Consider the following 24,585-nt stretch of genomic DNA (forward strand, 5'->3'; position numbering starts at 1 on the left):
TTTATAACTATGCACTAACAAAGGAGGACCCGTCTGGGTCGTGGTCAGAAGCAATAATAAGTGTCATCCATAAGGATAATAAAGACCCAACCCAATGTGCATCCTATCGTCCAATCAGCCTCTTATGCGTAGATCTTAAAATACTTACCTCAATTATAGCGAAGAACTACATACATAAACTTGTGAAACCAGATCAGACCGGTTTCATTAATAATCGCCAGGGCGTTGATAATGTCAGAAGAGCCCTGAACTTACAAGCAAGTGCAGCCAAAAGGGATACTCCTTCAATGCTTCTCAGCTTAGATGCTGAGAAGGCATTTGATAGGGTTGACTGGACCTTTCTCCAGCAGACCCTCAGATATATGGGCTTCAATAATGCATTTGTCAAGTGGATTGGTATATTTTATAAAAACCCTAGATCCAAAGTCAGAGTAAACGGTCATTGCCCCAACTTCTTCCCCCTGGGGCGTGGTACCCGCCAGGGAGATTCTATGTCCCCCTCTCTATTCGCATTGAGCATTGAGCCACTAGCAGAATGAATAAGAACCAATCCCCTCATACAAGGCATATCCGACGAAGGAATGATTCAACATAAACTAGCTTTATTCGCAGATGGCATACTATTATTCTTAGAACACCCCATGGTCTCTATTCCTGCACTTCTAAATAGCTTAAATCATCGGTTCCCAAACTGGGGTACGCGTACCCCCAGGGGTACGCGAAGTGGTTCAGGGGGTACGCGGGGAGAAAATTTCCACGATAACAGAAAACGGACGGAATTCGCAGAATGTACCGTTTGAAACAGAATTGCAACTTTCAGACGGAAACATAATTTTGTGCATCAAAATCACCCAAATTCCCCTGTATTTTGTCCTGCAAGGCTGTATTTCTTTCTTAAAAACACAACAACGATCGCAACGATGAACAAGCATTAATTAGAAAACAAAACCACTGAGAAAATGTCACGTCTGTGCTGAACTCCGCTCCGGCCACGCCCCCCTATTCAACACAGACCTCCGTAGCCTGTCAAATGAATTCTCTGTCTTCTGTTCTGTCGATGGCTGGCAAACAACAACCTTAGAAGGTTTGGGTCAGTTGTGGCACATATTATTCACTCATTTTAAGCCATCAATCTACCTCTGGGTGAACAAAATGAGCCGAAACGGATTAAAACGGAATTAAAATAAAAGGTGAAAAGGAAAACATTTTTTTTTCAACGGGTGGGGGGGGGTGGGGGGGGGGTACGCAGCTGGAGATTAAATGTCTGAAGGGGTACGGGACTGTAAAAAGTTTGGGAACCACTGGCTTAAATGATTACAGTGCTGTGTCAGGATATAAGATCAATGCAAACAAATCTGAAGCCATGATGATAACTGGTGAATGGTCTTCACAATTAGATGAGTTGGTCTCTTTCAGGAGATCTAAGCAGGAATTTAGATATGTGGGTGTTATTCTCACTCCAAAACCAACACAACAATAACAGACTGGTTAGAGAGATCAATCAAGATCTTACCAGATGGGATGTATTGCCCTTGTCACTTTTGGGTCGGATAGAGTCGGTGAGAATGAATATCCTACCGAGACTCCTTTTCCTGTTTCAATCTCTGCTTATTGTAGTTCCACAATCCACATTTAAGCTGCTTGAAAAACGTATATCTAAATTCATATGGCAAAACAGGAGGCCCAGAATCCGTCTGAAAATATTGATGACAAGCAAAGAGAAAGGAGGACTGGGTCTACCTAATCTAAAAATGTATTACTGGGCAGCCCAGCTTAGAGCAATAGTGGCGTGGATGGTCAAGGATGAGGAGACTGGGTGGGTATCTATTGAACAGAACTCTTTACCAGGGATATCAATATCTACTCTTCCATTTCAAGTCAGCAGTCTCAGAAAAAAATCAAAATAGATAACATATGGGTCAAAAACACACTAAAGGTCTGGGACAATGTCCAAAAGCAACTAAAGGGGTCTGTAGCCTTGTCAAGGGCAATGGCCATACTAGGAAACAGAGTTTCTCCCATCTTTGGTTGATAATACCTACAGAAGATGGGCTGAAAAGGACCTAAAAATTATGAATCAATTATTTGATGGAAATACTTTAAAATCTTTTTCACAACTCCAAGACAAATTTTACTTGCCCTCAAGTGACCTATATAGATATCTACAGATACGACACTACATTACAAAGCACACAGACTGGGATAGTATTAAAAGAGACCCTATTAATATTGAGATCCACTTCATACTTAGTTTTCAGCAAACTGTGTCAACAAAACACCAAGTGTCTTGTATGTATAAAAGGTTAATGATAGACACATCAGATAACACTTTACATATTAAAGGACAATGGGAAATGGAACTTAACACAACTATAGATGATGACACATGGGAAGATATTTGTACTGCGTGTCACAAGGGGGTTGGTAGTCAGATGTGGAAAGAATTTGACTGGAAGGTGAAGATAAGATTCTTTAGGACTCCTCTGAAAGTATCAGTGTTTAAAAATAATGCCACTGACAAATGTTGGAGAAATTGTGGTATGGTTGGGGACCATACCCACATATTCTGGGATTGTCCCGTGATACAGACATACTGGAAAGGCATCAAGGAAGAGTTGGAAAAAATCTTTGGGACTGATATTCCCCTGGACCCTTTGTTTTTTTTACTGGACAAAACACAGGAAGAATTGTTTACTAAGGACCAGTGCTATATGTTACATATTTTGTTGATGATTGCTAAAAAAATGATTACTATTAACTGGATGAAGCCTAGCCCTCCTACAATAGCTCAATGAATACAAAAAGTCAGACAGGTCAATACAATGGAAAATCTTACTGCTATCCTTCAGCTAAAAGTACCTATATTCGTACGAAGGTGGACACCTGTCATTCTTTACCTGAATTAAGAATATCAATCCGCCTAACGTGTGATGTATCTCTGTAAAATGACCCTACTGTATGTATTCAACGTATGTGATGACTAAAAGCCCAACCGTAAGGTGTTTTGTTTTGTTTTGTGTGTCTTTTTATTTTATGATTGATGTTGAAAAATTGCCTGTAATGATCATCATGGGCAATAAAGTTAAAAAAAAAAAAAAGGAAGGGAAACTCGGGTGACAGGGCAGCTGCTTTTGACTGGGAATTGCGAGAGTCGGGAGAGCAAGCCGGCAAACGCCATTACACCTTGATGGGTGAGCTTGGTATCTGGTAACAGTGGTAACAGTGAAGGGATAGCCTACCGTATGATCCGGGTCGCTGTATTTTGACTAAGTGACAGGCGACGCATAGTCCCGACCCTCGCACTTCCCACCTGGGTAAATGTATTCTTTCTTTTTGTGTTTTCTTTCTGTCTGCTGGCTCTATTTCTAAACGATACGCTGCGTAGCCTGCCACTGCATACACGTCTCCAGCCCACCTCGCTGTACACGTTTGCTGTGTTGTAGCCCAGCTCAGGATATTGTTGTGTGTTATCTGTGTGAAGAGACTGGCTCGTTTAGTTCACATTTTTTTGTTGTGATCTTATTGATGGTTTTCATTTACTTTGCTTTGATTAATTGATTTGATTATTTTCCTTTCACCTTTTGTCTTTGGGCTTGGAGTCAGTTGTCTTTGCTGTCGGTACTGCAAGCAGTGTTTCCTATTTCTATACAATTTTACTATAGGCTTGTTAATACATTCCTTTATTATTGTATTTGCCCCTTCCGCCTGTGTTTATTGGCCACTGAGGTACCAGATCCCTAGAGATAGATTTAACATTGTTACACAATTTGTTTAGATTTAACATTGTTAACATTGTTACACAACATTAGCAGGATTATTTCAGTGAGGTCACCTTTGCCCTACTCCCTACGACCTTGGTAGAGGTAGGTTTACTGCCATGAAGGAGATGCTAAATTAGGGGACATTGGCAGTCATACTGCATTGACAGTTTTACTATGCTGAAATGTAATGATTGATGGATGGATCACCTTTTTCACAGAAATTATCCAACATATTCTATTATAAATTAGTTATTTAGACTTTTGTAATCATTTGTTTTAATTCACCAAGGGAGACAGGAGAGAGAAAGAAACAGACAGTTTATCCTGAAGAGAGAGAGAGAGAGTCAGGAGGAGAGGCGAGGGAGAGAACAGGTAGGGTTTTCCCGAGCAGGTCCTGCTAAATGTATCTCTAACCCCTTTTTCCCGGTGTTCTAACACACTGAGGTCACACTCGTATAGCATAAACAGGATCCTGGGTTTCTAGCTGAATGATGATGTGACTGAAATTCCTGTCTACCAGTTAGAGCTAGAAAGCTCAGAGGTTGATAAATGTAACTATTGTTAACTAGCGTGATGCCTCCACTGAAGAATTACTTAACCAGTGTTCCTGGTAGAAAATATGTAACTCCCCAGAACTATTATTAATGTTTACGTTCCTAAATTAGTGACAGATGCAGCCTATACTAACTAAAGCACTTTACAACCATGTAAGGGACTTTGAACATAACAACATTTATTGTTCCCTTGTTTGTTAACTTGTAGAGGGGGTTTTGGTTGAATATGGATTCAGAAACACAAAAACAAAACATGTATATGGGCCATTCTACCGAATTGGTGCAAAGTCAGGTTGGAAATATTTTGAAAATGTTTATGTTTTATTCCCAAAACTTTGTCCGTTTGTATATTGAACCATATCTAAAGCACACATTTCTAGTAAAAGAACCGTCAATTTTTATGTTGTATTTTCAGAATGTGTTTCCTCTCCCAAAAATTGTCACTACCGAAACATAGTAATACACTATGGTAAAAGAGTATTATTATTAACTTGTTCAGATTGTGTTTCCTTCCCTTCTCTGAAGAGTATTTTTTGGTAGTGACCATTCTTAAGGTTACACACTGATTTTCAGACTTTGGAACACAGTTATATCAAAAGTATGGGATCTAGCTACTTACCATTCAGCCATGAGGGACAGGGATGCAGTATCACTGCCTGGTTATAAATACAGGGGTGTGGCTAAAAACCAGGCTCAGCCAATGGACTAAAACTCCTGTGTTTCGGTAGTGACATGAAAACTATGGACATGATTTTTTGAGCATAGTTTCTTTTTTTTAAATTAAACCCACAATAAATCTAAATCTTCCAAGTTCTGTTTAAACTTAATCATAAAGATCTTTGAAATTAGATCATTGAAAAAAATCAAAAAAAATTAAAAAGCTTTATTTACAGAAATTGAAATTTAGATGTCAGGGTTGGGGACAGCTACTTCCCAATAGAAAGTACCCTATAAATGATGATTTTGTATATATTTAGCTTATCCCTATCTCATTTAATGTCTTGGGTTTAAATAGACCATAACATATTCTTAGTAAATATCTATGTCTAAATACGTAATTGTTTTGTAAAAAGTTTTTCTTGTTGTGGGACCACACTTTGCACCAATTCGGTAGAATGGCCCATATATATACAGTCCAGCGCATTAAACATCAAATGCACACTTCAAATAAGACTTGGTGCAAACCTCTTTCATACACTTCATGAAAATGAATTGAATACTAGATGCTTGATAATTTACAATTAAACACCACAAGTTTATAACCACAACAAGTTCACCAATCAATTACCTTTTTTTTGTCCAAAATAAAATATCGATTTGTCTCTTAAAGGAACACAGTATGCAATAATATATACCAATACCCCATATGTGACAGTTCAAATGAAAACAGAATGACAACTTCTTATCCTAACCAAGCGCTTGGATACTAAATACGTTGGGGCCCAGTCGTCTCGTTGGTGCACATTGTATAATCCAATAGTAGTGAACTGTGTCAGTAGGCTAACCAAATAGTTTGCGCAGGCTGACCAGGTGACCAGACGTCCCCGGTTTCCGGGGACAGTCCCCGTTTTTTGTGGCCTGTCCCCGGAAATGTCCCCGGTTTTCACTATGACCAACAACAGACCCGGGATACAAATAAAAAAAAAGAAAGAAAGAAAACAATGACCAAACGTTTAGTTGCGTAGCCTACACACCATGGGCTCAAGCAAGCCAGCCAGCAGCCAGGGGGACAAGCTCTAGCTCAGAGCTCAAAGATGTTCTAGAATGCCCATCTTTGTAGTATTTTGATTGGTGGAATATGCAGCGCGGTAGAATCTTTACCCTAAGCTTCTACTTTTTTTATTCAGAGAGAGATCGCGTCCATTCATTTATTCATTCAGCCAGCTAGCTCTGGCAAATCGAGTACAGGACAGGATAGCATTGGGATAGGCGATTAGCGAACGGTGTCTATTGTAAGTGTTATTGTTTATCATCTATGTCATATTATTTAACGTATAATATGTATGTAGCCTAAGATCTACAATTTGCAACAATGTGAGTGTTAAGCAGCAGCTATCTGTAGGTCAGGTGTCAGCCACAGCTCTACTTGCTAACTAACTTTGTTAACTTTTTAACATTAGCAGTGATACTAACTACAGTACTATGGCATTTCAGTTTCATTAGTCTGGGTTACTATTGAGAGGTAGTTAGCAACTTGTCAATAAATTAAACCACTTGAAAGCAAGAAAATACTCCTTGAACTCGCTTTCCGTACATCCAGTTGCGCTTCCCGCTTACGTCTGTCTTGTTGTTTGTGTGACAATGACCATAAAGTACTTTGAACTTTGATAGTTCGGTGGAAGCAAAAACAGTCTCACCAGTTCAATTTTAAGCAGTGGGTTTCAATGTGCTAAAATCTTAAAATGAGTCATGTGCTTAGGCTACATAGATAGACAATTACAGGTAGTTTGGAATAATGGTAGGCCTACATTACTTAAAAACAAACACAAAAAAGACACTAATGAAATTTCTTTTCCCCACATTAACTTCACATATTCTTTATCAACAAATATGTCAACTGGTAGTGTGTCACAGAACTTACTATTTTTTAGATTATTCAGATCTCCCTCCCTCACCTTGACATTGCTTGGATTTAATTGCATTTTTGACTGAAATGTATTTTGAATCTTTTTGTTTGTTTGTTTCTTAAATCACTTTTGGTATAGTTATACCGAAAAAACTATTCCAAAGATCCTGGAGTCTATGGGCCTGATCTGTATGTTCATAGTTCCAGCTGATTTTCACACAGAATATAGGAATACAATGCATTCAGTTGCCTCAATGGCCTTAACATTTTCTATGCTGGAAAAACCTACACCACCCATCTGTGTAGACCAGTCACTTATCAGCCAAACACAGAGGTTAGGCCTACTGCAAGGAAGCTTGTGCATGACGTCAACAAAGTTCTTATCACTGATATTGGTTCTTATTATCTGGCAAAAGGTTGTTACCTTTACTACTCTTCATTTCAGCCACTTTGTGTTTAGTTTTAAGAAGAAAACTCTTTGTTTGACATTCCCCTTGCGATTTACAAGAACAAGGGTAAGATAAACTGCTTTTATGAATAAGGGCCCAGTCAGTGTCCCCGTTTTTTGATTACAAAGACAAAAACATGACATGTTTTGGAGGTGTTAACGTGTCTTAACTGAAAATGTCCCCTGATTTTGTCTCAGAAATCTGGTCACCTTATGTTACACAGTCCCGTGTCGCTTTCCTTTCAAAGTCAGATTACTCACGCAACCTCGCGCTGAAGATGGCGAAACTCTCGCCAACGGAAACCATGCAGTAGAATGATGTCCAGTCAAGGCAAACCACGGGTGCAGCAGGCGATGTAGACTACTAGGCAGAGGTGTAAAGTAACAAATTACTTTTACTCACGTTACTGTAATTGAGTAGTTTTTTTGTGTACTTTGTAATTTTTAAGTAGTTTTTTAAATCGGTAATTTTACTTTTACTTAAGTAGATTTTGACTGAAGTATTGTACTTCGCTACATTGGAAATTACATCCGTTACTGAGTAAAAAAAAAAAACATAGTTCAAGGCAGGAATCGCGCACCACAATGCTCACTGCAGTGGTGGATGCTGCATAGAGTGGATGATGGAGTCGATGCAAGGCACCAGTACGGTGCCGAGTCACGAGAGATAGATATGGAGGAAGATGATAGTGCGGACTACCAACAAGCTGCGGACCACCAACAAGCTGAAGCACCGAACTTTCCGCCAGTTGAAATTAAAGAAGATGAAGAAAACCCGTGGCCACATCTCAGCAAGCAGTTTGCCTTCCAACGTAAAAGAGGCAACAGCTATATGCTGTGTAAACTGTGCCTAATCCGTCAGTCAGAACTTTCTGCTTATACAAATTAATCTTCAAATCTGCGCAAGCATGTGTTGGTAAGTACAGTATTTGTCCCTTTCCATTTGTAGTTCAGACAGCGTTTTTGTCATTTAGTTAGCTTTGCTCCATTAAGCAAAATATGCGTTTCAGACAGTTGGACAAGTCAATGTGTATGTCGTTATCTGCAATTTATCACGATGTTTAGTCAGATATTGATAACGATAAGTGGTGGCTTTGCAACGTGCACGTCTTTCATGTTCATGCTAAGGGGTCCCGGTTAGCAAGAATTGAGGATTATGAATTGTGATGCATGTAGAAATAGAAAATAATGCTATAATTCTGTATACTGTAGGTCTGTCATCTCAAGTAGCTATTTATAGCTATTTCTGTGTTATGATGCACTCTTGAATCTTGATGGCAGCTCAATACTTAATTGTCAGAAATGTTGTTTGTCATTCTACAGGTCTAGTCTATGTCAGACAACACCTTGACCGGATGTTGGAGGCTGGAGCAAGTTGGACAACATTCATCAGATGAAGATGATTTATTTTCCTCAATGAAGTCCAGAAGGTACAGGGGAGTTAGAAGGGTACCTAGCCTGTGTCTCAGTCAATATGGATCTGCTGAACGCCTTTCAGAATATCAAAAAACTGTCCCTGAAACTCAATACTGGCCTACCTGCCTCGGCCGCCTGCGAGCGACTCTTCAGCTGTGCTGGATTGCTGTTCAATGCAAAGCTAGCCCGGATGAACTCTACTCATCTTGAAAATCAGCTGCTGCTCAAACTCAACAAGAAGTTTGTAGACTAATGCTCTAAAGGTGGACACAAGTAAAGTAACCCAAGTTTAAGTGGGGCAGCGGTATTTTAACTTTTTATTTTAGCTGTCATGTCTTGACATGTCCTCCCAAAAGTTCTTAAATGTTGTGTTGACATGTTTAATGTTTGACATGTTTAATGTCATTGCACTTATATTTCTAAAGATTCTCCTTTAATAAAAAATAACTAGTTTTTGTATTGGATTTATGACCCCTTGTCCTTTTTTGCACTATATAGGAGCGGCCCCCATCAAGTTGTTGAAAGTAACTAAGTAACTTTTACTTAAAGTACATTTTAAATGAACTACTTTTTACTTTTACTTGAGTAGATTTTTAGATGGGTAATTTTACTTGTACTTAAGTAAAATTTCATCAAAGTAATTGTACTTTTACTTGAGTACAACATTTCAGTACTTTTTACACCTCTGCTACTAGGCCGCAAGGTGAACCACGAAAAGTCCTTTAGAAAATGAATCCCGCTCCAGAGGCGTGCATCTACACAATATTTAGTTCATAAAAAAGAAAGAGTCGTGCTTAGCTACCAAAAAAAAGTTCGTCGCTGACTTTCCAGTCGATTTTTGGTGCGTCTATGTTTTATGCCAAACTAGTTTCTTCGGAGTGTAATAGGATCTTGGTCGCGAGTGCCGGCACGTTTCGACACGTGATCATGCTACACCAATAAGATAGCTGCTTTTTGTCAAGATGGCGTCCACCATGCCTTCATCGAGCAGTACGGAAGACGAAGAAAATACACCGGAATGTCTTAATAAATTTAAAAAAACAAACATTGTTTTATGCATATTACTTCAGTCAAGCACGAAGAGGTACATTATTTCACCACTACACGATGGAATACATACAGGACAAGCCTACAAACGTGGCTCGGCTCTGGAGGTGCAGTACCACAAAGGCTGTTATAATCAGTACACCAGAGAAAGAACAGTAAGTTATTTATTAAATTGCATTTCAAGGAGCTACTAACTTAACATTATATAAGTAAACATTCAATCTGCATTCTGTTGTATGTGCACACAATCACAACCCTTATTCATTTCTTTCCTTCTAATTTATATGTGTTCTAGGAATGAGCCCACGTTTGATGTCAGCTATAAGTTATTCTGTGAGAGGATCATTCGCCAAAGGCTGCTTGTCAACCAAGAGGTGCAGAGAATGGGCCAGCTGAGGAAGGCCTTCATTGAACTGGCGAAAGCAAATGAAGGTCTTGATGCTTCAAACTACAGGTAACTGCAATGCATTTTTCTCTCAAGTCTTATTATTTGTCATGTGCAAGTCTAGCTTTACACAACATGTGTGTGACAGACCTGAGAAACTGTTTTTAAGTCTTGCTGTTTGCACAGACATGTTGGCAACAAGGAGAAGGTGTGTGTGTGGGTGTGTGGTGTGTGTGTGTGTGTGTGTGTGTGTGTGTGTGGTGTGTGTGTGGTGTGTGTGCGGTGTGTGTGGTGTGTGTGTGTGTGTGTGTGTGTGTGTGTGTGTGTGTGTGTGTGTGTGTGTGTGTGTGTGGTGAGGTTTGTGATGCTATGTGCCTTTGTTGGACATCTTTGGTGTTAAATGTGCTGTATGGCAGATAGGTTCTAGCCTGTAATGTCTTGTACCACCTCCACCACTCTCTGCTTTTCATGATACTCATGTGACTCTTAATTGTCACTGTTTTGTTGTGTTGCAGACAGGATATGTTGAAGAAGAGGCTGACTCGTGATTTCCCCCATCAGTATCAAAAACCTAGAACGGTCATGTATAGAGCTGATGCAGGGTCACAACGCATGCAAATCTTTGGCCCCCAACCCAATGGAAAAAGTTTCTCTCAGAAGGAACAAATAAGGAAGCACTTGCCAAATTCCTGTATGTTGTATGGAAAAATGCAGACCTTACAATAGTGGGCAAAAAACCTCTGCTTGCACATACAAATCAATGTCACTGTGTGACTGTTAAGGAGGGTGTACAGTCTGTTTGTGTTGTTGAAGACCTGCAGTGTGATCATGAAGAATGTGACACAAGGGTGTTTTTACATGCACAACATGCTGCACGGGAGCATAAAGCTGTCATTATCAAGAGCTCTGACACTGATGTGGCAGTCATTGCTGTAAGTGTGCAGACAGATTTGCCATGCAGTTTATATGTTTTCACAGGGACTGGCAACAGGACACGTATCATTGACATTACCAAGGTGTCATCAGCTCTCGGAACCAGTGTGTGTTCAGCCTTGATCGGAATTCACACATTCTCTGGGTGTGACTCCACAAGTGCCTTTTATGGCAAAGGAAAAAGAAAGACATTTTCTGTTGCATGTGAGAAAGATGAGTACCTAAAGGCTTTTAAAAGTTTAGGTACTAACTTTAACTTGGAGCAGTCAACATTTGCACTTCTTTGCCAGTATGTATGCCACTTATATGATCAGCCAGCTGCCGATAATGTAAATGAAGCTAGGTACAAGGCTTTCTGTATAGCATCATCAGCCTTGCCAGAATTATGCATTCCCCCTACTGCTGATGCCCTCCATCAGCATTGCAAAAGGGGAAACTACTAGGCTGCAATAATGAGGTCCTGTCTCAAACTAAATATAAGTGCTTCATCACCTGCTGGATATGGTTGGCAAATAGAGGATGGGACCTTGCACATCACCTGGATGACCAGAAACCCTGCCCCTGACTGCGGCTGCAAAGGTGCCTGTGAGACAGGCAGATGTTCCTGTTTTTCTGCAGGATTGTGTTGCACAGACTTATGTCGTTGCTGTAATTGTGCCAACACAAAAGAAACTGAGGAACTGGAAGATAACTGTCCTGACACTGACAGTGAGGACTGAGTGTCCTTAATCTGTTATTTCTTATTTAGTTTTGTACAGTTTTATATATCATATTTCATATTTTTCATAAAGATTGTTTTTATGGTTCATCAGTGTTGTTTTCATTTGTGAATGAATGAACGAACGAACGAACAAATGGTCATTGGTATAAGTACAATTACTGCCTTTTATTGATACAAGGAAGGAGGTTTTTTTGTCACATACATAGAAATACTTACGTAAAGCATGTAGTGAAATTTCGTTTGGTGTTAAGCTTTTTCTGTGCGAGTGTGAAGAAAGAAAGATCAAGAAATATTTTTCATAAATAGCAAGAGGGAGTATAAAGTGCAGTGTGTGTACAGTCCATGTGCAAGTGTGAAAAAAAGTGTAATTGCTGTTTATATAGTCATTGTGTGTGTTCAGGATACGGAATGCTTGAGGAAAGAAGCTCCTTCTCAGTCGCTCTGTTCTGGTCTTGTAGCAGCAGAGACGTTTGCCTGACCTCAGTGTTTAGAAAAGTCCATGGTCAGGATGTTAGGAGTCTTTTACAATACTTTGGGCCCTGGTACGTAGTCTTCTCTTGTAGGTCTGTAGGGAGAGGTGCTCTGATGATGCGGTACTGCTGTCACAGGCTGTACAGTTCCCATACCAAGTGATGATGCTGTCAGGACACACAGCTGATGGGTGCTGATGCTCTGAACTTCCTCAGCTGACGTAGGAAGTACAGTCTTTGCCTTGATTTCTTCAGTGTGTGCTGGGTGTTCACAGTCCATGTTAGATCGTCAGTAAGGTGTATTCCCAGGTATGTCAAGCTTGATCTAAATGACTTAACATAAGCATAACATTATCGTATATTTGCCTCATTGTTCTTCTTGGATGCGGCTATGTATACAGCACTATTTAGAATCCATTTAGCCCACTTTTGAGGATGTTCGGGTGTTTTCCTCTTGATCGGTAACGTTGAATCTAACCACGGGAGCCGCCATCTTGCCATTCTGTTGACAAAAAGCAGCTACCTCATTGGTGTAGAACGATCACGTGTCGAAAAGTGCCAGCACTCGCGACCAAGATCCTATTACGCTCTGAAGAAACTAGTTCGGCATAAAACATAGACGCACCAAAAATTGACTGGAAAGTCAGCGACAAACTTTTTTTTGGTAGCTAAGCACGACTCGTTCTTTTTTATGAGCTAAAGATTGTGTAGATGCGCGACTGTGGAGCGGGTTGAAACGAAAACAGTGTTCACCTTACGGCCTATACTCTCGCTTTGCGATATTTGTTGTCCTCTCGTCCGGTATTCTTCCGCGGCACACTCACGAGCAGCAGCGTCTTCTAAAGCGTCACAGTCCAGGCTCACAAAGCTAGCAATGCTTTCGAGCAGAACTTAACTATGGCAAAGACCACGCTGTTGGTCGGAAAACCCAGCTTCACCGTCGATGAATACAATTATTACTCTTAGTAATATAGACAAAACAAATATACTGCACATACAATTCCTAACTACTGTATAATATTTGGGCCAACTAAACGTTTAAGTCTCCAAACATTAATGGTTTTAAGCTGAACAGAAACGTAGCTGCATCGTCTCCCGGTCTTAAGAAATTCTGGGATACTTAGCTCTAAAGGGGGAAATAGTATTTTGAAAGAAATGTATAATCTAAGTTCTGATTGACTTACATTCAACCACTATGAATGAAAGAGAAAACAAATTAGTTTTAACATAGAAAGTTTAAAATAATGCATCATAGCTAGAAGCTAAACTAAAGAGTTCTGGGAAACTGAGTCCTGGCACCTGGTTATAGCTTAGTAATGAAAAAGCAGTAGGACTGTCGCAATAAGCACATTTCTAGAGAGCCCTACATATCATTTATCCCTCTTTCCTTTCTGTCATCTTATGTTATATTTCTATATTACTAGTCTAACTCTTAAACTCTCTCATTCTCTCTTTCTCTCTCTTTCTCTCACACACGTACATACTCCTGTTTGTAGTAAATAAATTAATTAATTGTTAACCAAACTCACTTGTCAAGTGCCTATGTTGTGGCTGTACCGTTCACAGGCAGACTCCCTTGACCTCTTTATTTTAAAAGTCCTGCCTTTGACTTTTAAGTAGCCTACATGTGGGTCTACTGTCAAGAAGGAGATGCTAACATACATTTTAGAAAATTAGGGGATTCTACGTTGACAATTAAATATTAATAAATGTAATGATGGATGGATAACCTTTTTCATAAACATGGCAAAATAATTCAATTGATGGATTAGTCATTTAGACTTTTGCTATAATTAAAAAACATTTATCCCTATTTTTGTTATGTTATCTTAACTTAACTTCCTTGCTAGTCTACCTCCTTAAAGTTTTTCTTTCTCTCTATCTTTCTCTTTCACACACACACATTGTTTGCACAGTTTATTACCTTGGGAACACGAAAGTATTGCCAGTTAATGCAAAGGTATTCGATTTATTTATTTATTTAAGCCTAGGAAAACACATTGAGGAATAAGACCCTCATTTACAATGGTAATATTGCAAGGGAACACAAACATTGCACATACAAACCATCACCTTAACCCTTAGGGAACTACGTAACGTATTGTAGTCTGCTTGCTGTAATGGTCTCCAAACCCACGTTTTCATTTGGGAGGATCTCCAATTTCCCACAGTAGGCTCTGCAGACCTAAGCACGTCATTTTCTATTTAGATACAGGCGTTCAGAGTCTGAGGGTAGGGTATGTGTGGTCATTTCAGTGAAGCAGACCACCAAGATAAGGACGCAGTGTGATCATCTGAATTGGATTAAAAAGGGGAGAGCACACTCCACCTGGTCCTCTCTGCAGCAGCACTCCGTTTAAGTCAGATGTTTCTGACACAAGCTGCAAGAAAGCGGCGTCTTGAAGCTTCAGTGCGCTTCGGCTTTTTTTAGATTTCTACTTTCGACTTTTACTCATTTGACACAGTTGACAGCCTTTGGGAATTGGCTTTGCGAACTTCATCGCTGCCTTTGGATATTGTATGAACATTTGAATACACAAGGCTGTAGTAGTTATTTCTAATGGATATCTACTCATCAAAATTGTCATATCCATTGGATATCGGAGTTGGCGCTTATCTACTCATCCTTGGTATGTGCAACGTTACTATATCTAATAGTAGTATTATTATAAATCCATAAGCATAAGATAACGCAGTAAAGGAAGTAAACATATACAACTATGCCATCTGTGAACATGGGTTAGTTCACAGGCTACATTCTTACTTTCGCGCAAATTCCCTGTTCTGGCTTCCCTGGCTAAATTGAGATGGGCAGATTGCTTTTAAATATAAGGTGTTTTATTTAAGACTGCTATTTATCAGGTTAATCAATTTGAATAACTGACATTGCCGCTCACAGCTAAAAGTAATTACCTGGTAGCTTGGTAAGAAGACAGATATAATGAGCGCTGCTGTCATAATGCACAATGCGATCATTAAGAAGAATTTTTAGCTTACAGGTTGTATGAGTACAATTTCCTACTTGCATGCAATTTCTAGGTTGACCAGATGCAAAAATACCAAATGTGGGATGAGCAGTAAGTTTGTGTGGGACAATTTGGGACATTTTTACAACGCTGAGAGGTAACCTAAAACTTTGATATTATGTCTATCTTACTGAATAAGAAACATTTGTATTATGTCTTTCGGATCGTAAACACCTATACTTTGTCTTCTAGTCGATTCCACAGCACAACAGTTAGTCCATAAAAGATACAGGCTACAACTGTTGCTATATGAAAGATATGATGAGCACAGTGATGTTTGTCATCCTAAAGACACACTCATTTTGCAACGTAATATGTCTTTATTGGTAGACATCCAGCATGCATCGGCCATTACAGGCTCGTCAAAGGCATCTGTCCTTAAGTAAAGCAGCAGGCATCATGCAGCTCAACCCTGCCGTATTTGAACGGCAGTGCGCACAATGGATCCAAATAGAGACCTTTAAAATAAAAATAAAGTTGGGGGGAAATTAAACACGGGTTTAAACCGAGGCTCTTACAATTGTTCTAAAAGAACGCAAAGAGTTGCCTTCTTATCTACCATAGTTGCAACGTTTGGGTGACATAACAGGATGTTCAACGCACCACCGTTTCCGTGAAAATAACGTTTAGTCGGGGCTAAATTATGCATAAAGGCATAAGGGTCTCATGTGGCGGGTAAGAGAATACGTCCATGTCTGCGGTACATTATTTCAATATGCGGGAAACTGCTGTGGAGTACAAGCGGGATACCTGGTCCCAGCTGTTGGTAGGACATCATTTGGCGAAGAGCGTTATGACACACAATCATTGCATTGCAAGCTGCGTTTTGGTGGGTTAATGGAGAGCCCTGTCGTAACAGCCATCTCCGTCACCAAAGCTGTTTTACACCATGTCCCAGTCCCTCTAGGATCTTGGGAGGGTTTGTTATATACATAATGTAAAGAGTTCTGTACTTCATATATCGGTTTCACTTCATTAAATTGCATCTCTTCGTCAGCTTTGTATCTAGATCTAGATACAAAGCTGACGAAGAGATGCAATTTAATGAAGTGAAACCGATTTCCAGGGGGGTGGGGACAGGCGTGGATTTAGTTCTTTAGGAGAAGGACAGGGGATATTGAAGCAAAGGTCTTGGAGGTCTTTCAAGGGCTTATTCAGCCATGGGACATGGATGGCTCTCTGATCCACCTGAATGTGGCATATCTTCTTCACATGCAGCTCTTTGTGGTTCTTGGATATTTGTATCTTGGTGGTGGCCATGGTAACTTAGAGTTCCCTGTGTGTGCTCTCTGATTGACAACAGAATGTCACTTTCTCCATTCTGATCTGAACAACGGCAGAGTTTGGTGGTGAGACTGCTCTTAGCGAGTAAACAACTAAAATAATAGGGGTTTAGCTTCTTAAGGACGAACACAAACAAGGACAAACACAACATAAATTAAGTCATTAAGTAATTTAAAACGTCACCCCTGAGAATAAGCAGAACATAAATAAATACCTCAGATACAAACACAGAATAAAAAAGAAGAAGAAATGTAGATGAGGCTGGGGGAGCTGCACAAGCGGCAGCACCTCAACCATGAATGAGTCTGAACGCCCGCGTTCGGGCGACTCGGGTTCAAATCCGACTAGGCGGTAATTTCCCGATCCCTCTCTCCATCTAATTTCCTGTCTATCTTCACTCTCCTATCTGTTTAAAGGCAAAAAAGCCTAAAAATAAATAATAGAAGTAGATGAGGCCGAACCCTCTTGTATTCAGCCTTATACAGCCTGTCATGTATGCATTAACGAGTAAGAATAGTGTGAAAGGTGTAGGTTTAACATTGCTGTCTACATGTCTAAACTGGCTTTTTAAAATACAGTAAACTGAAGACCTGGCATTCTGTGCTGGTTGAAATTAAAAGTTTTACCAACCGTCAAAGATTTACAACTGAAATGTATGCTCAGGATAACAACATGACGATGAGAAGACTTCAGCTAGGTTTGTTTTCACGGTTGTTCAAACTGTAAACAAATGATAAATAATTACAGGCAGGGCATAAATAGACACAAATAAACAGTTCTTAGAGCTATAAAGACGTGACAGTCTGCATAAACAGTTTCCCAGCTGTTGTCTTTACAATTATCCCTCTGTCTCTCTGCCTCCCTACGTTTTCCCCCTCGTTAAACAAACACAAGTTAGAGTAAGGGTTAAAGTCAAACCAACTCTGCCTTGCTGTGAAAGATTTACAACCACAAATCTATGTTCAGGATATTAAGAGCTGTCCTGATGACGGAAGACTCAAGAAGAGTTTGTTTTCATTCAAACTGTACACAAGCAACTTATAATTATAGACAGGGCATAAATAAATAACACTGAAAACTATGAAGAGAAATGCATTCAAATAAAAAGCCAGAATGTTCTCAATAAGCTCTCTGTCTTCCTGTCCCTCGGCCACAGCCGTTCTGTCCATCTCGGGGAACCTCCTGGTCCTCATCATGGCGGTCAAGCGCGCCTCACACATGAAGCCAGCGGAACTCCTGAGTGTCAGCCTGGCCATAACGGACCTGGGCGCCGCTGTCTCCATGTACCCGCTGGCGGCCGCCTCGGCCTGGAACCACCACTGGATCGGCGGCGACGTCACGTGCCGCTACTATGCCTTCATGGGCTTCTTCTTTGGCGTGGCCAGCCTGGCAACGCTTACCGTCATGGCTGTCATCCGCTTCATCGTGTCCACCAATCTACAGTCTCCCAGTGAGTAAGCCAGCACAGGGGCGGCTGCGTACGGAGCTTTTCATGAACTGTGATGTGGCCATGAATGCATTCATACTCTACATGTTTTGTTAACATGACCTGTAGGCTCATGAGCTGTACAGAAATGGAAAAGTTGACCTTGGCAAAAGTGTGTGTGCATTATTTTCACCTGTAGATGAAGCCTACAGGCTCAGTGAGCAGTACAAAGTTGTGCATGAGTAACAGAAAGCTTGACAACATTGAGGCCACACAAGGGATTGACTATTTGATTCGCACCTGTGGATTCAGCTTTCTGCACATATTGTATTGTTTCTATACTTTAAGCTTCACACAACACCTCATACCATGGGGTCTCTCACACCATCCCTTACATTCCTAATCATCTACTTTCAGAACAGTTGTGCAATGTTTCCAATATCACCCGCTTTTTTACATTTACATTTAGTAATTTAGCAGACGCTTTTATCCAAAGCAACGTAAAAGGGAGAGAACAATCAAGCTACGAGCAATAGATATAGAAACTGCCTTCTGTTGGATGAGTTCTGATTTATGTGTTTCTCAAATATTTTGTATCCCAGCTGCATGGAGGATATTTTGTATCCCAGTCTGCCAATTTCTTACCATTTGTTTAGAGGAATGCATCCTTTGGGAATGACTGAATGTCAGTAGATCTGGAAAAAGGCTACAGTTTGAAACTGAAGCTGAAGTGCACACGGTAGCCTCTAGTTTTACCTCAAGGTGACCAATTTTGAGCAGAAGAGGGAAATTACAGAGGGTGTCTGGGTCAGACCACAGTGGTTGTGAGCCCAAACATTTGAACAGTAACAATTGTATATATATATACTGTATATACTGTATATGTATATAAATAATATTAGTGTATGTATAAATATATATATATATATATATATATATATACTACTGTTACTGTTCAAATGTTATATATATATAATATTAGTATACCAGTATATATAAGGTGTGTGTGCACCTTATTCCAAATCCATGTCCCGTCTTGTGATGTGTTCCCCCAGAGGAGAGGGTGAGCAAGCGGAACGTGAAGCTGCTGGTGGTGGGCACGTGGCTCTACGCCCTGCTGTGGGCCACCTTCCCGTTCGCTGGCTGGGGCAAGTACGGGCCCGAGCCCTTCGGCCTGTCCTGCACGCTGGCCTGGGCCGACATGCGGAACGTCCCCCACGGTGTCTCCTTCGTGGTCAGCATGTTCTCCATGAACCTGGCCATCCCGGCCATCATCATCATCTCCTGCTACGCAGGCATCGTGCTCCGCCTGCGCATGACCTTCAAGTCCGTCAAAAACTGCAACCACATCCCCAACACTCTCAAGATGCAGAGGAGACTCATATTGGTGAGAAATCACATTTTCATTTGTATTTACGTTGAGTTCCTGGGCAGATGCAGCAAAGATGACTCCCCAACACACACGCACACATACATGTATACACACACACACACACACACACACAACCACAAGAGCCTCCTTCACACTGCCTTAAAAGGTACAGGAAATCACTAGCCTAAAAATAACTCGGCTAGAAATAATTGGGCTAGAAATAATTTGATTTAGCTTAATTGACATGCATGTAAAAGTGAAGAGAGGCGTGCTGGTTAGTCCCTGTGGCTGCCCATGCTAACACCCACCCACCAATCCACCCCCCCCCCCCCCCCCCCACACACACACACACACAGTCAGAGAGGGCAGAAGGGCAGCTCCACCTTCAATCTTCCTACACATGGGCTCTGAAGGGGCAATAGGCAGCATTACCATTAAAAGTAACACAGAGAAAAAGCAATGATGTTCAGTTTTTTAAATTAATTGACACCCGTAACGCAGGTTGAGAAAAGGCTCTGCCGGTGAGCGCTTTCCCAAGCCCCATTTAGACACACACACACACACACACACACACACACACACACACACACACACACACACACACACACACACACACACACACACACACACACACCAGCATCTTCCACATTGCGTTTTGTAGTATGCAGAATAGCCTTTACGAGAAAAAACATGAAGAGCTACAAAATAGGCAATGAGATGACCTGAGAAAAACAACTTTATAGATTGCCTGACCATTTCAGACAGTGTTTGTAAATGACATATGGTTGACATGACTACCAACTATGTCTTTTCCCCTGTAAGACAATGCTGCTTATTTCATTCTGACACCTTACAGACTTTGCAAGCAGTTGACCTGAGTTCAACTCCTGATCACTGCGGGTTGTCTGTGCGTTGCTTTGGATAAATATGTCTGCTAAATACCAGTCTTTTACCTTTATACCACATAACTATTTACTCATATTTACGCATATTCTTTTGCATTACACAACTCTGGTATGGTTGTCATCCTTGAGCCCTGATGATATATGAGTGAGTAAGAAGTGTACTGATTGTGTTGAAATTAGGGCTGTCAATCGATCATTTTTTTTTTACTAATTAATCGCACATTTTTAAATTATTTAATCACGATTATTCGCGATTAGAAGTTTGTTTTTCTTCTTAAGACTAAATCTTATAAATAAACAAGTAATCACTTCAGACATCGTGTATTTTAGAAACTGTTGTTTAATTGTATTTTTTTTAACACAATGGTGCCCCTCGACGGTAAATCGTAAGAATTTCCCCTGAAGCAATTGAAATCACCTCAATCAGCCCACTGTCCTGATGGGCCGACAGTCACCGGCAACCCAAATGGTAACCTTTTCACGGACTGGTCTAGTTATTTTCCTAGAGAAGTCATGGAGTGTGGGTTGGCGATCATCTAACCTGGGACTGCTTTCTGTCGGGTGCTTTGCATTAAGGTGATAACTTCAAGACGAGCTGCTTCTGTGATAGCTAAATTCAGCTTGACAAATGCTACATACAACTTTAGTTTTGTCGATTGTTCCGTCATTTTGGCTCTTAAACAGAGACTTTCCGCCCAACAATCCCTCAGCTCTCTCCATCTTCAACTACCGCAGTGGTTCTCAAACTTTGTCTGTCATTCCCCACTTTGAACAAGGGGGGCTATTCAAGCCTCACCTGTCCCTCATCGCTCCCATAAAGTGGTAGGCCAAGCCCCCTACTTACGGGCTACATTGCCCGAGGGGACACAGGTTCAAGTCTGGCCTGATCCCCACCTCTTCTCCGCCTCGCTTCCTGTCATAACTTCATGTCCTATCCAAATAAAGGCATTTAAAAAAATATATATTTTATCGCATTTATCGCATAGATTAACGCGTTAACGCTGACAGCCGTTGCAAGAACACGTAAATTAAAAGAAAAAAAAGATTTTCCAGTTAGCACATGTGAATAATGTGAGTGCTTTTGTCATTTTTGCGATGGCTTTTGTCTTCACACAAAGAGCAAGATTTTAATATTGATACAACATACAGACTTGAGCACTATAGTAAAGTCTTGATGGAACTCCATCAAGCTTTTAATTTTTTTGGTCATGCTTTTTTTTCTTCTTTTTATCCCTTATCTACCTACACGGCAATACCCCAACTCTGTCTGTGGAATTAATTTAGAGTGCACTGTGTGCAGTGTGATGGTCTTTTGTCCTCTACTAAGACATTCCAAGGCACCATCAGTCAGAGTTTTGCCTTAAGGCTCATCCTTGGACCGGCTACGCCTTTCTACCACTTATATGAGCATGAGCGTCCATTGTTGAGCAGAAATTGATGTAATTTCCTCGCCACAGCCGGGAGGACTGCTTCAATGGACACCTTACACTTGTGTATTCTGCAGGACCATGCTATTTAATCAAACCGGTGTGTGTGCGTATTCTGCAGGACCATGCTATTTATTCATAACCAGCGTGCGTGCGTGCGTGCGTGCGTGCGTGCGTGCGTGCGTGCGTGCGTTTCTCCCACAAACTATTCCTGTGTTAGAAGAAGAGCGAATGTTCAATGCTGTAGCCAAACGACTACGCTGTGTAATTTCGAAATCAGATTTTCCCCTCTTTGTTGTGAAGACCTTCCACTACGCAAATGAAAAGATTAGACCCTTCGTGGTTATAATTACCTTTTCATGTCACACCAGCAGATATTCCTTCTCTTCTCATCATTCTCCCTTTTCTCCCCCTCTCCATTGCTCTCTCCATCTTCCACCCCTCCCCCTACTCCCCCCTTTCTCTCATCTCTCTCTCTGCATCATTCTCTTTTCTCACCCTCTCCATTGCTCTCTCCATCCTCCACCCCTCCCCCCTACTCTTCCCTACCCCTCCCTCTCCTCCACTTCCCTCTCCTCCACGCCTTCCCTCTCTCCTCCACTCCTTCTCTCTCTCCATCACTCCTTCCCTGAAGAGTCGACATGTCCAGTGGCTTCAGCTTCAACCCCCCTTAGCCGACAGTGCGCGTATTAGTGGAAATGAGTCTGCTTAGAGTTAATAAACACATGGTGTGACTGTGGTGTGAATCTGAATGCATCCTCATAATCACGTATAGATGTTGTACAGTTACACTTATTTACATTACAAAACGACATACAGTATGATAGATTTTCTTCATCAATGTGTGCTCCTTTAAACTCATGGCTGGGAAGTCCTTCAGATCTGTTCTCCATCAGAGATATTAAGAAAAGCATTTAGCATTGCTGAAATATGCAGTTAATGTGCTTAACGTTCTGGAGACAACTTATTGAACTTTGGACTAGAAGTGTGCGGGAAATGAAAGATAATAAGAATTGAAGTTAAGTTGTTAGTGATTGCTAGACCTTTGTTAGACCTTTCCTAAAAACATTGGCCTCACAGTGAAATGTTACTTTCAGGTTTCTAAGAGGAAGGTGACATCTAATGGTGTTCCTTCCCCCTGCAGATCGCCTTCATCATCAGCATGGGCTTCCTAGGTAGCTGGACACCCTACGGCTTGGTGAGCATGTGGTCAGTGTACCAGGACAGCGCCTCCATCCCACCACTGGTGAGCATGCTGCCCTGCCTGTTCGCCAAGACCTCCACTGTCTACAACCCCCTCATCTACTACGCCTTCAGCAAGACCTTCAAGGCGCAGGTGAGGCAGATGTGCTGCCTGTGTGGGCGGCCCACCGCCTGCCATCCCACCAAGGGCGACAAGGTCACCAACACCATTTACACGGTGCGTGAGTTACGGAAGCCCTCAGAGCCCCAGCCACAGCCCCGCCTGGAGCCCAGCATGGAGGAACAGGTGGAGGAACGGCTGCCCCTGGAGTACAAATAGCGTTTTGGGGATAGTGGTGTTAGGGCCAGCCACCCGGAGGCGAGAGCAAGACAGAAGCCTAGGGCTGGATTAGCAGAACAGGAGAGGGGGCAAAAAATAAATGTGTATTGACATGGAAAGCTTTTCAAATGATCTCCACAGGGGAGTTTCTTTTCTTTCTCTCAGTCCTGTGAAAAGCTGTGAAAAATGGTGTATGAAGTATGAAGTGTATGAAGGACATCTGGATCATTTCTGTTTGTGTGTTTTTTCCATTAATGAGGCCTGCAGCTTTACAAAGGCAGGTGTCCTAGACATGAGGGCAGTTACATCCTAACAGAGGCTTCCTTTGAATGTGAGGGGTAATCAATGACCTTTGGGTCAGTAATTGACAGCAAGGTTGCTGTTGTGTGACACTGCATGCATCCAAAGACTTTTGGGAAGTTAGTGAAGAATATGGTTTCCATAGTTTCATGGGTGACATTGTAAGAGGTCCAGTTTACACAGATAGAGTCTTTTTCCCCAAAGAATAAGTGCCTAAGTTGAGTGCAGACAGCCTCCTGATGTTGGGCAGAATCTATCTGGAGAGAATTGCCAGCCCAGGAGGTCGAAGCAAGGAGAGAGAGTAGGAGAACAGGGGAAGCACAAGAGGAAAAAAGAGAGAGACTTTTAGGGAATGGAGGGAAAATGGGCAGGACAATCAATCCTACCATAGAAAATGTAGCTACTTTTTGTTTTTGCTTCACAACTTCTCTTCATCAAAGAATCACAATATGACAATATTATTTTTTATTTATTTATTAGATGACTTTATAAACAGGGTGGTACTTTGTTTTGATGCAACGTTATGTAATGGTAAAAAAAAGTGTTTCAAAATACAAATACTTGACAATGTCACTAAATCTAAACTACATCTTGTGATGCTGACCATAACCTAACCTTAACCATACATCCCTCAAAGACCCTTTGATTTGGATTTATAATTATTCATTTTCATTCATTCATTTTGTAAACACAAAGACCCTTTGTTTTGAATTCATAATTATGGTCAGAGTCAAGAGATGGTTTGTTGATTAAAATTAAGTCTTAACAAATACATCCTAACTGGATCGGTTGTGGCCCAGATGGTTGCTGACTCTGGGACACATCCAGCCCTGATTTGGCGCTAATCCCCTGGATTGTAGATTATTGCTCGCAAGCTTTTGTTATATTCTGGTGAGTATTGCTCTGTGTGACAGTATGAGTCATATGAATAAACCTGGGTAAAACTTTATTTAAACCCTGCTTCATAACACTGACAGCCATGTCATAAAGTTGCCAGACGCCCTGTCCTGTCATCATGACAG

General features: G+C 41.1%; 1 protein-coding gene across 1 annotated transcript; it reads left to right on the forward strand.

Moving 5' to 3' along the window:
• The first annotated feature begins 14,670 nt into the window (after positions 1-14,670).
• Positions 14,671-23,894, forward strand: LOC122130408 (opsin-5-like). Its single transcript, XM_042705143.1, has 4 exons — positions 14,671-14,931; positions 17,768-18,061; positions 19,093-19,424; positions 22,886-23,894. The coding sequence occupies exons 1-4, from the start codon at positions 14,862-14,864 to the stop codon at positions 23,261-23,263; spliced, it is 1,074 nt and encodes a 357-aa protein (XP_042561077.1). The 5' UTR covers positions 14,671-14,861; the 3' UTR covers positions 23,264-23,894.
• Positions 23,895-24,585: the final 691 nt, after the last annotated feature.

Source organism: Clupea harengus, unplaced genomic scaffold (assembly GCF_900700415.2).
Source record: "Clupea harengus unplaced genomic scaffold, Ch_v2.0.2, whole genome shotgun sequence".
NCBI lineage: Eukaryota > Metazoa > Chordata > Actinopteri > Clupeiformes > Clupeidae > Clupea > Clupea harengus.